We start from the raw sequence: 14,188 nt of genomic DNA, 5'->3' as shown, positions 1-14,188 counted from the left end.
GCTAATTATGATTGTAATTATCCTGTCCCATCAAACCTCAGTCTCATGTCATGATCTGGCATTCAGGAGAGTCACATTTCTGACCACTTTTACCACAGAGGCAGCAGTTGGAAGGAAACAGCTGCTCCCCCAAGCAGTTTCCAGACTAGAAATTTGCCTTGAAGAATAACCAATATTAACATGGACAAAATGACCACGCTCAAAGAGCTATCAAAGAGAATGTGTTCTGTTCTCCATTTACAGAGAAGCAAGTTTAAAAAGTTAAAGATTGTCTGAATCTAGTGTGTTAAAGAGAAGCCATGAGAATTGCTTGTAGCAATACTTATAAGCAATAATGAAGTTATTAATCTTGCTTGAACTACAGGAATCTTCCCTTTTCTCTCCCTTTATTTAGGAGCCATAAAAAAGAAATTTTGTATCACAGCAGTTTCAAATGCTCACAAAATGTTTACATCAGGAAACAGCAGAGTTTTGCTTACCATCCCAGGCATCAAACATATCAATAATGAAGTAATCAATGAATGATAATTGGGATTTGGGGATGCTGCAAGTATTTCTGTCAAAAACTGGCATCACAACAGGTAAACCTTGCCTCCTTTCTTCATCAGTCTGCAAAAAACATTCGTGATTATTCATCTAAGACACATTCTGTTAATGGACTTCTTTTAGCAGCAGATTGTTTGGCACTGACTTGAGCGTGCATCTGCTAAATCAAAGGAGAAACCTGAACAAATCTGAAGCAGCAGCAACTTAAACACCTAGCTGTTCAGTTTCAGCAAAACAGCAGACAAATAGTGCCTTCCAGTGTTTCCCACAAAGAGATACATTTACCTTCTGTATCTGCACACCAGCTGACCCTAAGTAGCTTCACTTATTACCAAGTTACGACTGCCTTGGACCTAAGAGCTGCTCAACCATTTTCAATCTTTGATGAAAGCCATGATCTGTCCCACTCAGAGATGGCAAAATACCTTTTTTATTCCCTTGCCCTTCGCTTGGGGTGCCAAGTTCCAACTGCAGTGTTTGGTCTATCATCTGTAATGATCACTGCCCTCTCCTTTTCCACATCTCCCTAAAACCTTTTCTCAGCACAGCGTGCTAAGGGCTTACAGCATTCCTTGGGGCGAGTGCTGTTCCCATCCAAACACTAGAACCTGATGATCCTATTCCTGAGGCAAAGCCAGCATGTGGGTACAGAAGACATCCTTGCTCTGTCTCATGTGATGGGAGTGCATTTGCAGGCAAAGCTCAAAAAACCCAGTTCCAAACTCAACAACTGGAAAGCTTAAATTTTTCAGAAACAGCACAATAGAAGTTGTCAACTTTCATCTCTCTGAAGGCATCTAGTCTTGTGTCAGCATGAGCAATACCCATCATTTAAAATAAAAAGGTTGTTATTGTTCACATTACATAACGCAGCCTGAGATATTCTGTGACACTGGCACCCTTCTCCTCCCTTTTAAAGAGATGCTCACCTGCAGTTTCAGCAGCCTGTTTTAGCTGCCTTACCTGTGCAAAGTACTCCTCAGAGATGCGGCCGGCCCACTCTATACACTGTTCTCTGGGTCTGCATGGATTGGAAATGTCCGCACACTTTATCAGCATGCGCTTGATAAGGATACGGTTTTCAGGAGACCTGAGAACAGTTTTGATTGACTCTCCATCACCATTATTCTGTAACATTTAAGAATTAAAAACAATCCATTAGCAAGGTCTCCACGCACTAACTCAAAAGCTTTTGTGCCTTGGGAATGCTTTCAGCAAATCCTACAGGGATCAGTCCTGCTACTGGCTACCAGATTTGATGTCTAACTGAATTTATAGGTGGATTATGAAAGTTAGTCACAGCTCTGAGCTAGCACTGAACTCCAGTTTCTGGATTCAGTCACTGTCTTTGTGACAGATCTCTTGGGCATCTTTGGGCAAGTCATCTAATCCCTCTATGCCTTATCTGCCTTCTCAAAAGTGTGGAGAGGATCAATTCATCACTACACACAGAGTGATGAGGACCGTGTAGGCAGAAAAATGTAACTCTCTGCTGAAATCCAAGGACTAATGGACTTGCACATTAGGAGTGGAACAGTTGGTTTAAAAAGAGGAACTGACCCGAAATGCAGAGTCACCCTTGGCACACAAACCCCATCAGTGTATTCTGAGAGCACTATGCTACTATGCAGAGTCAGATCCCACATTGCCTCCCAGGCATGCTCCTCATTCCCTTCCCTTGTTTCTGGACTCTTTAAGGGTGGATAGGTACAGGAATTTACAATGCTGTCTACTCAGAATAGAAACTCTTGGAAGCAAGGAACGTATAAGACTTCTCTGTCACCTAACAAGGTCTTGCTCTACAGTCAGAGCAGGGAAGAAGTAACTAACAATAATGATAATAATAATAATAATGTGCTACCAGTTCCTGCAATGTTTTGTACAAAGAGGGAGATACAAAGCAGCAGAAACATTCTGACCTTTTATTAGGTCAGAATAACCATGACATTTTTCAGAAGAAAATTCTTGTGGGGAAGAAAGTTCTTCCTAAAGGAAGAAACCGACAGTAATAAAAAAAGTATTTGGTAGTATAGAAGTGGCTCAGAAATACCAGCTCCACAGTCCTCACCAAAATGAGACGCCCAAACCAATTATTTTCCCTCATTTTTAGGTACGTGGAAGGGAAAACAGAAGAAACAAAGTGAGATGTACACACCTCCAAATGCATGGAAAAATTATGTATGAGAAAGCCAACACAAAGTGCTGAAAGCTCCAGAAACACAAGCATGGAAATTAGGTATGGAAAATTAGAGATTGTTCAGTTATGGATAGTGGGGAACACCCTGGTAGGTAAACCACCAGGAATCAAGAAAGGATGTTCACCTCTGTGATCTGTTCAAACCAAAGGCACAGTTCTACTTGCTGGATGCAGATGCCTTGGGAATAAAATGTGCAAACTGTGCTTAATCCCAGCATCCTGCTCAGAGTGCAGGGGTGTCTCTGCATGTCAGATGTTGGCTTCCTGTCATAGCTTAGGTGACATCATGAAGGGAAATGGGAGGATAAAGGATGCTGGAGCTGGAAAGGATTTTTTTCAGTTTATGAAACAAAAGCAGAAAGGAAACAAACAGAGCAACTTCTCAGCATGGCTCTTTGAACAAATTTATATAAAAATAATAAATAAGAAAAAGAAGTGGAACTGTCCCATTTGGAACAGGCGGTTGGCAGCTCAGCCTGCAAACACTACACTGAGTCACCGCCACGACTGGAAACCAGGCCAGAAAACACACACTGCTGCTGCAGCCAGAGGGACAACAGACTTGAAAGAGGGGCTGACAGTGTTGTTCTGCTCAGCAGAGTAAATAATTTGCTTTACCCACTCACACATTACAGGCTTTTTAATAGGAACTTGCTGAACTGAAATTCCCAGCTGAAAGAAGGGAAACATTTTGCTTCTTGTTTTCAATAGAAATTATATATTCTTTGTCTTTCTTCCCATCCTTGGGCACAATCTGCTGTGAATCACAAATGCCTTATGGGGCAGATTATTTCCCTGCAGTCTCTGGGGCTTAAGGGTAGAACTAAACTCTTGTTGCGTTTTTCTATGTCCCTGTATGTGTTTTTACTCTCTGACTGTACAGGTCCAAGCCCTGTTCTTCAGCAGCACCAGCTGTTCAGCTCCCTGTAATAGGCAAGAATTTGGCTCTTTGGATGCATGCTGCTGCTCAAACAACTGCTGCATCCCAGTCCTTGGGGCTGGGAGAAGGGGCTCTGCACACCAAGCCAGGCCAGTGCAGAGCCTTTCAGCAGGACCAGGAGCCCTAGAGTTACACACTCCACAGGGCCAGTGCAGTGCACTACATCCAGCAGGAGCAGCTCCCTTGTTCTCCTCCTGCACTGATGCTACTATGCTCATCCAGAGAGGCTGTCCAGCTGGGAACTTAACATCCTTTCGTCTAATTTATTCAGTACAACCAGTGTCCTGCTGGGACTTCGGCTTCATATTCACAGAGTTCCCATTAGCATCGCCGGGTGCCAAGAACAAAGCTAATTCTAGCATATACTCCTGTGGACAAAGGTACAATTCTCCAACTAAGCTCTAGTCTGCTTCTCATGGGTGAAGGAACAAGACCTGTTTCTCTTCCACTCTCAGATAATCAGAAGACTGCCTTCCCCCATTACACACAACAGTCATAAATGTGGCTTTCTAAAAAAACATGGTAAGAAAATACAGAAAACCATCACGGCTCCTACTGACGTTGCCACCGATGCAAACTTTATCATAACCATTTCTGCAAGTCCTCTCTTTGCAAAAATAATTCCAACAAAATTATACACTTATGCTCTTACTATTATACATTATGCTCTTACTGGCAACAAAACTGCTGGTTGAAGCTGTTATTGAAACTGGTGTGGTTTTCCAGAGAGAGTTCTTAACAGGCGATTTCTTTGTGTCCATGGGGTTCCAGATGGCTATTGATTATGTCTATATGATACATAATGTCACCATCATCTATTTTAAAGATTAAAAAAGAAAGCAGACAGAAACCCCATGAATGCTGCCAGGCAGCACTGGAGGCTGAGGGTCCTTATTCCCAGAGAATGCACCACATGTCAGCCCACAGACCTGCCCTTATGCTGCACCCCCAGCATGTCCCCTTGGGAGGGAGGGAGTAATTCACCCTCTGTTTTGAAGCAAACCTTGCCTCCTTTGCAGAAACGGCCAGCAACAACGCCTGGTCTTGCCAGTCTGTCCATGGGAGTGATGGGGTTAATCAGAATGGCATTTTTACATGAAAACGTACAGCCCAAGGCTCTGGTTCCAAGTAGGACATCACAGCACTGTGATATTAATGGGGTCCAAGTGAGTCCCACTCACCCTCAAAATGAGCAACAGCCACATTAAGCAGAAGGGCATTCAAACCCAGAGGTGAAAGATGAATCTCCAGTCTCTCTTTCTCCACGTTTCTGATGAACTTTCTCAGAACACCATGTGGGAATCTCCTACTGCCAAGAGTTCCCAGTCCCTGCCTAGGCATTTTAAGGAGGACTTGCAGTGTTGCTTACCCCATTTTCTTCTAGCGCTGCCAAGGGTTTATTAATGCTGTTGACAAACTTGTTGACATGCTCAAAGTGCTTTGTCATTTCTGTTGCTAAGACCATGTCAATAATGACTTGGCGAAGGGTTCGATACTCATTCCTGTTCAAAGAAGGAAACAATTAAGAATGCTGGCTGGTTCACAAAGGGCTGGTTGCTAAAACAAGTCTAACAAAAATGCTACAGACCATTCCTGTTGGAGAGAGGTGCTGGGGAAGAAAGAGCAGTAATAAAGGCTTGGGCAGCTGCATCTGTGTTAGATGGAGTACCTTTGGTGTGTAGAGACATATATGCTCCAGCCATGACTGGTTCTCTAGGAGAAACAGTGCCAGAGCTGGGCAGAAGCAGAGGCACCAGCTGCTTAGGAGGCTGCCAGGACATGCCACACCCACAGGTTCCCAAGGCTTTTAGCACAGACACTCAGCAGTGGCTCACTCTCCAGTCAAATTTTCAGTATTTTCAATATTCAAGCAATATTTTTCTGCTGTATCTTGTGAGGACCAAGGCAATGGTCACATCCTTGCCCTAAATGCTTCTCTGAGGCTGCAAGAGCAACAGGTCCTCCATTATCCTGACCACCTCAACAAGGTAGTTAATTTTTGACTGATGCTCTGTGGCTCTTTCTTTCTTTGTTCCCTACATTCGATGACACAAAGAACTCTGCTAGACTTGCTCACATTAAGATTTACACTAAGTTTCTTAGGGTCTGCCTTTTTATCCACAGGAGAAACTGACACTGGGGAATCACTTGGAAGTCTTTGCAAAGGAGGCCGAAGCACTCTTCTCTTTCAGAAGCAAATTTCACATGGGCCATGGACAGTTATCCCCAAGGCACTGCCCTGCTCTAGGATGCTTGTTTATCTTATGTTACACAGAGGGACGTGAGAAGTGTTAGTGGGCACACAAGGAACCTGGGGGTTAAGCTTACCTCTCCATGTTTTTGAATATATTGCATTTGCCATCCCGGGTGGTGAGCTGGAAAGCCAGGGCAGCATGATGGCTCTCCAGCACCGCCGTGTCGTTGTAGAGAATTGCGAGCTCGCTGCCAGCATTGCACAGGAAGGAGTTTGTTCTTCCTGGGTGATCCACGTCATGGACTGTGGCAGCAATGAGCGCGGCAACCTCATCAATCGGATCCAGAGTTTGCTGAAAATAGAAGGGTGCTTAGTTTTCCTGGCAGACTCATTAGAAACCCTATTCTGTCCATAAGATTGAGCCAAGTTGCTGAGGAATAAAAGCCAAAACTCTGGTGATGAGTAAAGGTCATATGTTCTACACAGAGCAATGGAAAATTCATTATAAGCTTCATTGAACATTGCGTGACTTTTTTGGCCATTTTGTACCTCTTAAATTTTGCCTTAACCACACCTTTGTCACAGTACATCAAATTAAACAAATGTAAAGTAATAAATTAGTTTGTGTTTTCTAGCAACACTGAAACCACCTTCACTTGGAGTTAAGGTACTCGGCTTGGAAAAACGACCAATACTGCTAAAAATTATTCTATTACCACCAGACCCCTTAATTTCCTTTGGCAATTTAATGTGTCCTCATCACGTTCCACTTACGTGCTGCCTAGGTTTACAATTTGAAAGGAATGTTATCCATACATCCAGTTTTTCAGTAACAGTGTCCTGGGGTTACAGCTAAAGCATATTCTATGAAGAATATTTGGTGTTTTGCATCCATGGATAAATTACATGATGTGTTCTATGCTTTCTGTATCACATTCTGATTCTGGTAGCATGCTGCACTCCATGCTTTATGTCTACTTGCAATGGGCATTGCTTTATGTCTATTTTTATCTATCCTGTCATGAAATACAAAACTCTTTTGACTCTTAAGGTTTTGCACTTAAGTTTTAATACTTTATTAATAGCATAAAGGAGAAAAAGAACTAAGCATCTCAGAAATATTTCGCATACATTGGGAAACTAGCCTTTGTGCTGTGTTTATACTGGCATTTGTGAAGGACCACAGATACAAAACAATTATATTAAAAATTTTAATAAAATGAAAGAGACACAAGAGCAGAAATATTCCCCTTTGAATCTGGGAGCAGGGCAGATAATTTTCATTCCAATTAGCTTTAATTTGAGGTCCAAATTCTCTACGGGCCCTCTACTACCATTCAGAATAGTTACACTTGCTAGATGAAAAGACAAACCCTACCCTACTTTACACCTCCTGAAATGATACAATGACTTGGCTTTCCAGGAGCGAGGATATTACTCACTGAGGACTGTCAAGAGAGTCTTGTGCAGAACAAGAGAAGGCAAATAATTATTTCTGCTCTAGTTCACAGCAAGCACTGTCTGAAATACTCTCTGCTGCGTGTTAGCTTCTTCCTCCTTTCTTTCAGCTGCTGCTCATGGGATTCTACTTTTGTGGTATGAAGTTAGGAGAGAGATTTGAGAACAGGCTCTCCTCAGAGGGGTACACTGACCAGTGGTCAGTCTGGCCGAGAAAGACCTGTGCAAGTGGGAAATGGCCAGAAACTTGAGAATACCCAACGTGTAGGACCACAGCAGTCTACCTGACACTTACTTCACAGGGATTTACAGCACTTTTACACCCAACAAGTCAAGGATTCTAACTTTGCTATCTTAACTCCCATGGCACAGAAGTGGAAATGATTCTGAGAATATGGCTTCAATTTGGGAGCCAGAAAATTTTCCTAGGCAAGTTAGAACTGAGTTCAAATGACAAAAAAAAAAAAAAAAAGTATTCTCAGCATGAATTTCAGTGGCAGAATTGGGCTGTGTTTAGATTAAGTTGAACTCTGGGCAACCCAAAAGCAGCTGGGCTCTAACTTTGAAGAGATAAAGAGAGAATTTTGAACTTTGATTCTGCTCCTTCTGCTGCTGCAACTATTTTTCTCTTCCTATGCCTACAGAGTAACAGAAATAACATTCTGGAAAAAGAGGAGGCAGTCATGCTTCTGTGGTGTTGAAATGGATCCAGATCTTGTCTGTTTTTCATAGATATTCTTGGGAAGACCAGCTAAACCCTCTGGCAAATCAGGGGCTGAAAAAAATCCAGTGATGTTCTATCCCCACTTGGCATATAGTATTTGTAAATCAGCCTCTGGAGAGCACACTAATGAGCTGCAGCTCCGAGTCAAGGGAATTACTACAGTTTAATGAGCTGTCAGAAGCGTGTTTACAGTCACCAATTTCTCAGCCAGGTGCCCATCACTGGCACTATCCATAGGCAGGCCAGTTCAGGATTTCTCCCCAAGAATGAGACTCAGAAGTATGTCCTACCACTCTAATGCACACACACCAAGCACTGCTTTACTCCCCTTCTCCAGTCTGGGCATGTCAGAGCAAAAGTTGCTCTGATTTATTCTGGTTGTCAGTGGCTCTAATACCCCGGTGGGTGTTACAGTACTGACAAGTAATTTTCTTCAATACTCTCCTCCAATGCACTCTCTACAAGCCTCAGGGCATCTTGTCCAGTGGGTGATATACCCTGCTTTATGGCCTATACTGTCCTGGGAGTCCTTTGCAAAATGACCATCACGAGACATAGGAGATGGTGATTTATCCCATTAAACCTGTATCTGGCATGTACCAGCACAAAAGTAATTGTGTCATTAGCTCACCTATCTGAGAAGGTTTAACTATATGAAGTAGTTTCCCTTGAAAAGAAGGCTTTCTTATTCTCCCATCAAGAATTGTTCAATTCTGTAATACTAGTATCCATCCTTCTACATATACTGAAAGAGAGATCCCAGAATTCATGTAAAGCAGCCCAGTTCTTTGGCCTCAGAGTTACCAAACTGGTTGGCACTAGACAGACAGGCTTTTGAATCTGTTTCTGAGAGATCCTTCTTTGATTGCATCCATACTTCCCACCTACACTGTTGCTTATACAGAGTGTGGACTCACCTTCACTCTTTCTTTAGACAAGAAGTAAGCAGTAGCGTGCAGCACATCTGCTGAATGAGTAGAATTATGGTAGGAATTGGAGGAATGGTAGTTAGCCTCAATAACTTGTAACCATGACCTCAGAGTGGATTCTGAGCAGTTTAGGAATTCACAGATTCCAAAGCGAGCAAATATTTTGAGACCCAGATAAACCAAAGGCCTGTGGAGAAAAATAAACAGAAAGTTTTAAAACAAATGCAGCTGAAAGAACATGACATAGCATAAACAGTATGAATCCATGCAGCATTTTTAGCTAATGACATGTAAAATGATGTACAAGGACTCGTTACAGCATTACTGTGTCATATACCAGAACTCCAACATACATAAAGTCAACTCTCCCTAATCCCCCCCATGTCAGACAAAGGTGTCTCCAGCTTTTCTCTGTCAGGGAACTGTAATGCACTAATTAATTCATTATCCTGGCTTTATTACCATATGTCTCTATTAGCATCCCGTGGGATTAATTTACTCTTTTTTCTTTTCTTCTTGGCTTCTATTTCGTGAGTTCTTTTACTCAGAGTTTGAATTAAAATGTAGGAGACCAGGAATTCCTTCGGATTTCGTTGTTTATTATATTTTATCTATAACACAGCTGCACAGAGTGTGCCTCCAAGTTAGCAAGGTAGAAAATGGCCGTGAGTTCCAACTTCCAAGGCTTTTTAAGGTTTAAATTATCCAACCAAGTAACTTGTTTTTATTTATAATCCAATAACTAGCTGTTCATGACCTGCAGTGAGGGATTTTCAGCCCAATAGTCAGAACCCCTAGATCTGAGAAGAAGAAGGAAAAAGGAGAAAGGAAAAAGAAGATCCACACCCAAAATCCTCCATATTGTTGCCTGTATCCCCTAAACCTAATTTTTCTACACCTCTACATATTCCACCCAGTGATATAACTTTTAATTACACAGCAACAACCTCAGTGTTATCACACAATTTAGGGAGCCTTTCCCAGGGTTTCGGATCGAATACAGTGTGCTTCTGAGGATCACTGCTTGTCTTGTCAGCACTGAAAGGCTGAAATTCTCAGAACCCAGGGATCCAACATGTCTGCTTGGACTTAAGGCAATACTAATAATATATTCATACTTGTGAGTCATTGAAAATCACTTTAATTCTCTGAACAAGTGAACTGCCATTATTTAAACACAGTAGGAAGCAATCATAATTATACTACTTTTAATAAGAGTACATGCAACGAAGTACTTCCTTTGTCCCTCTGTGGTCCCTCCAGATCAGTAAGAACAGAGCAACTTACCTGGTGATCTCATGCATGTTGGCTGGGATAATTAATTAAGTTACTGCAATGTACCCATTAAATGTTGTAAACCACACAGACTGACTGTATTTTTATGTTTTTCTTTTTAATTACCTATCTGTATCACTTCATTAGAAATAAAAATGCAGCAAAGAATGAAAACCAGCAAGTGGATGTAAATACCTTCATTTAAAATAAAATAATTTTAAAGAAGAATAAAACCCTAGGGGGTTTTGCATCTTTTTGGCTCATAAAACCATGGTATAAAAATGAAGTGTATATATGTTAACTAAGTGCCTGACATCTTTCTTAGGCTTTGGTTTTGAACACCTTTCAAAGCTCTTACAGATCTGGGATTTTGACAAAGGGTTTAAGATAGTCAATTCATTGCAGGATCTGGCCTCCAAATTAGTGTCTCACAAAAGCTTTTACCTAAGACAAAGCATGATACATGAAACTAGACCCAAAAGGGGAACTTCTGATAAGAATCAGAAAACAAAACCAAGGACTTAAACAGAAAGATCAATTTACAGTCTTGGGGGAGCTTTTGCTGCTAATGAAGCACAGTCTATCAAAACTGCTGATCTGCTTTGGAAAACTTCTGGGATGGAAATTGGTATGCCCTGCTTTTTACCAGTAAATATTCTTCAGTTAAGCTTATACATATAATGTAGCCTGCCAAGATTTTAGAATAAAGACCTTCCTGTAATCCCAGAGAAAGGCAATGGGAATTCTGCAGAAAAGCTGTATTGGAACTGTTCAGGAATAAAACCTACCCAATCAAATGGGAAGAAAATAAAACCTGATCTGTATCAACTGATCAAATCAAGACCAGCATGTTGACTCTGTGTGCGGTTTGTCATAATAAGAATTTGAATCCCCACAAGAAAATAATTTGATTTGTACAACTTTTCTATTTTTGAGTAAAGGAAGGCTTTAAAAAATACGCTGTATTGTCATTATATCATACCAAAGATATATAATCTTCACTTACATCCACTGGGAATTTGCAGGAAATAATGTATGATGTAACAGAAGATATTTAAGATGCACACACAACTAGAAATGACAATGAGAAAATTTCAAGCATCAGACACTGGAAATAAAATTAATTCCATTTTAAAAGCACAGGTAGAGAACTTAAGGATCTGGTTACAGAATGACATTTAAGTCGCTTTTCAGCAACTTCAGTTTATGAGCTCTTGTGTTTACTGACCTTTTATGGGTGGCAGCCTCAAGTTCAAAGATATCAAAATCCCACTGTTCCTCATTTTCCATTGCCTGTGTTATCCGAGGGGGGATGTCATTGAGGGAGATCGGAGAGCTCAGACTCCCAGCGACCTGATGAGTCTCTTTTGAGGAATACAGTTATTACTAGATGTATTAATTAACAGTATATTAAGCAGCATATTTAATAGTGAGATACAATTTTACTGATTGACCATGCTTTCTCTTCTGTAGTAACACCCAGCAACTCTTGTTTCTATAAAGCTCAGTAATGCTGCAGAAAAATGCTTACAGATAAAAAAACCCCCAACACAAAAAATGCGCATAAAAAAGAACATCTAATCACATTTCCCCTGTTTCTTAAATTTTTGCACATGTTCTAGTATCTCAGTAGCTGCCAAATTAAAACTTACGTTTTGCTGACAATATGTATTCATTCCCTGATAATCTTCGTAAACCATCCTGTTAAATAAAAGTTGCAAGTTAAATGCAGGGCATTGCACAAAAGGTCTAGGAGATGATGACTCCAAATAGCAGCACAACAACTTCAGAGAAGCCTGACTGCAACCTGTCACAGTCATCAGAGCCGCCTCTCCCTTATTTGTCGTACTGTTGAGATTGGCCTGTTTTACATACAGCTCCTAAGAGATGAGAAACTGCAGGCTAGGGGATACAATATGGACTCAGACAGGTAAAAACTCAAGTTTCTCAGGTGCAGACGGAGGTCTGGAATTGCAGCCTCACATCTGTCTTTGTCTGGACAACATGCACACAAGTTGTGGGTCTTTGAGTGCCACAAAGCAGACACGGTGCGTCCACGCACTTCCCACCAACAAGCAAAGGTGGGTGGTGGGAGGAAGTGGATGGAGATATTCCCCTGCTCTCCTGCCCTGGTATTAGCAGATCCAGACACCTCAGCAGCAGAAGAATCTCATGGCTGCAGGGGAAGAAATTACTCTGAGGCTTCCTTTCCATCACACAGAACGTATGGTTGTTTATTCTTCAGTTCAGTGCCTCCTAGGCTTAATTCTGGCATGATGCCTACATGTGAACACTGAGATGATGGATTAAAACTAACAGAATTATGTATTTAATATTTACTTTTTGTTTTATAATTCTAAATGCTGTGGCCCAAATCCTGCTTGCTCTTTTGAGGTTACAGCTGTTAGCTCATGTTTAGCCCATGATGTAAAAAAACAGTGCTTAAAAAAAATATTTCTGAATGCACTTTACTAAAAATGTTATTCACACCAAGTATAGCAGAAGTAAATGTGGATCCTGTAGCTGAACATGGAATATCTGCTCTTAAAAGAACTGTTACATCAAATTTTTATTTTCACATTTGTAAGTAAATGAGTCTGGAGTTTTGTGATTTAAAAGGAAAGGGAGTACAACAGTGGCTGCTCAATAGAAATATTTAGGACACCAGATGCCGCCTATCATTTAGAATCAAAGATCAGTTCTTTAAGAGTTGAAATAGCAGGTGTAATTGTATCTGGTAAATCTATCTTTGAACTCCAAATGCCCTTCCTGCTTGAGAGTTCAAATCCAATAATGTATTACTTGTCCCCTTCTCAGACATAACTTCTGAACACAAATGGAACAATACGATTCTGTTTTCTGCAGACCATTTGAGGGTAAAATGTTTCTCTCTGATAACTTTAAAACTCACACCATGCCATATGCTCTGAAATGAATTTTCTCAGCTTTTCTTACTGCTCCATGAAAAAGCCTTTGGTTTATTTTAAGTAAGGATTTTATATTTTGCAACATTGTTATCTTCATGTTTGGGGACCAAATACAATCGGAATAGAAATGCATGTGAGAATCAACAATCCACAAAAAGGAGAAAACAGTTGAGTTTATGGACTCTTATGTATTCAGCAGGAGAAAAGACTCTCACTTTGAGACTAATGATTGTATGTATCAATATCCTTCCTCTATTTTTCTAGTTTAGGTAACAATAAATTTTGTCTACTCAGTTAGTAAATACAATCCAGTATGAACCATCCAGGTCTTCTCCTGGAATTCTTGGAGTCTCCCATATGTTTCTCCCCATTAGATATTTGCTGTGGTATTTCAAAAGGCAAAAATACACATAAACTATTTGAAGATTCTGATAGACACTACAAAGGCATCACGATAGCTCCAACATGAAATTATAATAGCCCAGAGACATCTCTGAAAAGCTCACATCTTGTGAGCCTTTTTGCATCTAACACACTGTAAATTTTTTTCCTGACATAGCCTTTCACATGCAACCTACAGACTAATGAGAACACATATCCTTAAGGCACAGGTAACATTCATCTAAACTCATCTTGTTACCATCAGGAGGGTCAGACTCTGGGCTCTGAAGGTTTGGGTTCAGTTCTTGCTTCGCTACGTGCCCTTTGTTCAGCTTTAGGTTACCATGATACAGGTACAAATATAATCCAAGAAACAGCAACAGAAATATGTATTTTGCATTCTTTTGAAAACACATTCTTTTGGTAGACTGAAAAGCCCCCCCAAAACATGTCATTCTAGTCTTAATAAATGCAACTATCTGGTTCTCTTTCTTTCCTCCTCTCCCATCTATACCTTACTCAAATGAATCATATTGAAAAAAAAAAAGAACTGTTTTTACTTTCCATTTCTAGCTAAACTAATGTTTTAACGGGGCTGGTCAATTTTCTTCCCATTT

The 14,188-nt window shown here is 40.8% G+C and overlaps 1 protein-coding gene across 5 annotated transcripts in view; it reads right to left on the bottom strand.

The window, feature by feature from the left end:
* Positions 1-14,188, bottom strand: part of PDE8A (phosphodiesterase 8A) — a 153,732-nt gene that overhangs the window by 13,351 nt on the left and 126,193 nt on the right. For all 5 annotated transcript variants that reach the window (XM_032122895.1, XM_032122897.1, XM_032122896.1 and 2 more), the window contains exons 15-21: positions 11,916-11,964; positions 11,492-11,627; positions 8,977-9,175; positions 6,012-6,229; positions 5,053-5,185; positions 1,510-1,674; positions 480-609 (exon numbers count right to left, since the gene is read on the bottom strand). In XM_032122895.1, coding sequence (XP_031978786.1) covers positions 480-609; positions 1,510-1,674; positions 5,053-5,185; positions 6,012-6,229; positions 8,977-9,175; positions 11,492-11,627; positions 11,916-11,964 — 1,030 coding nt within the window. The remainder of the gene's footprint in view (positions 1-479; positions 610-1,509; positions 1,675-5,052; positions 5,186-6,011; positions 6,230-8,976; positions 9,176-11,491; positions 11,628-11,915; positions 11,965-14,188) is intronic.

This window comes from Corvus moneduloides, chromosome 13 (assembly GCF_009650955.1).
Source record: "Corvus moneduloides isolate bCorMon1 chromosome 13, bCorMon1.pri, whole genome shotgun sequence".
Classification (NCBI taxonomy): domain Eukaryota; kingdom Metazoa; phylum Chordata; class Aves; order Passeriformes; family Corvidae; genus Corvus; species Corvus moneduloides.
Note: the sequence above shows the minus strand (reverse complement) of the source record. Positions and strands in the feature narration are given on the sequence as shown.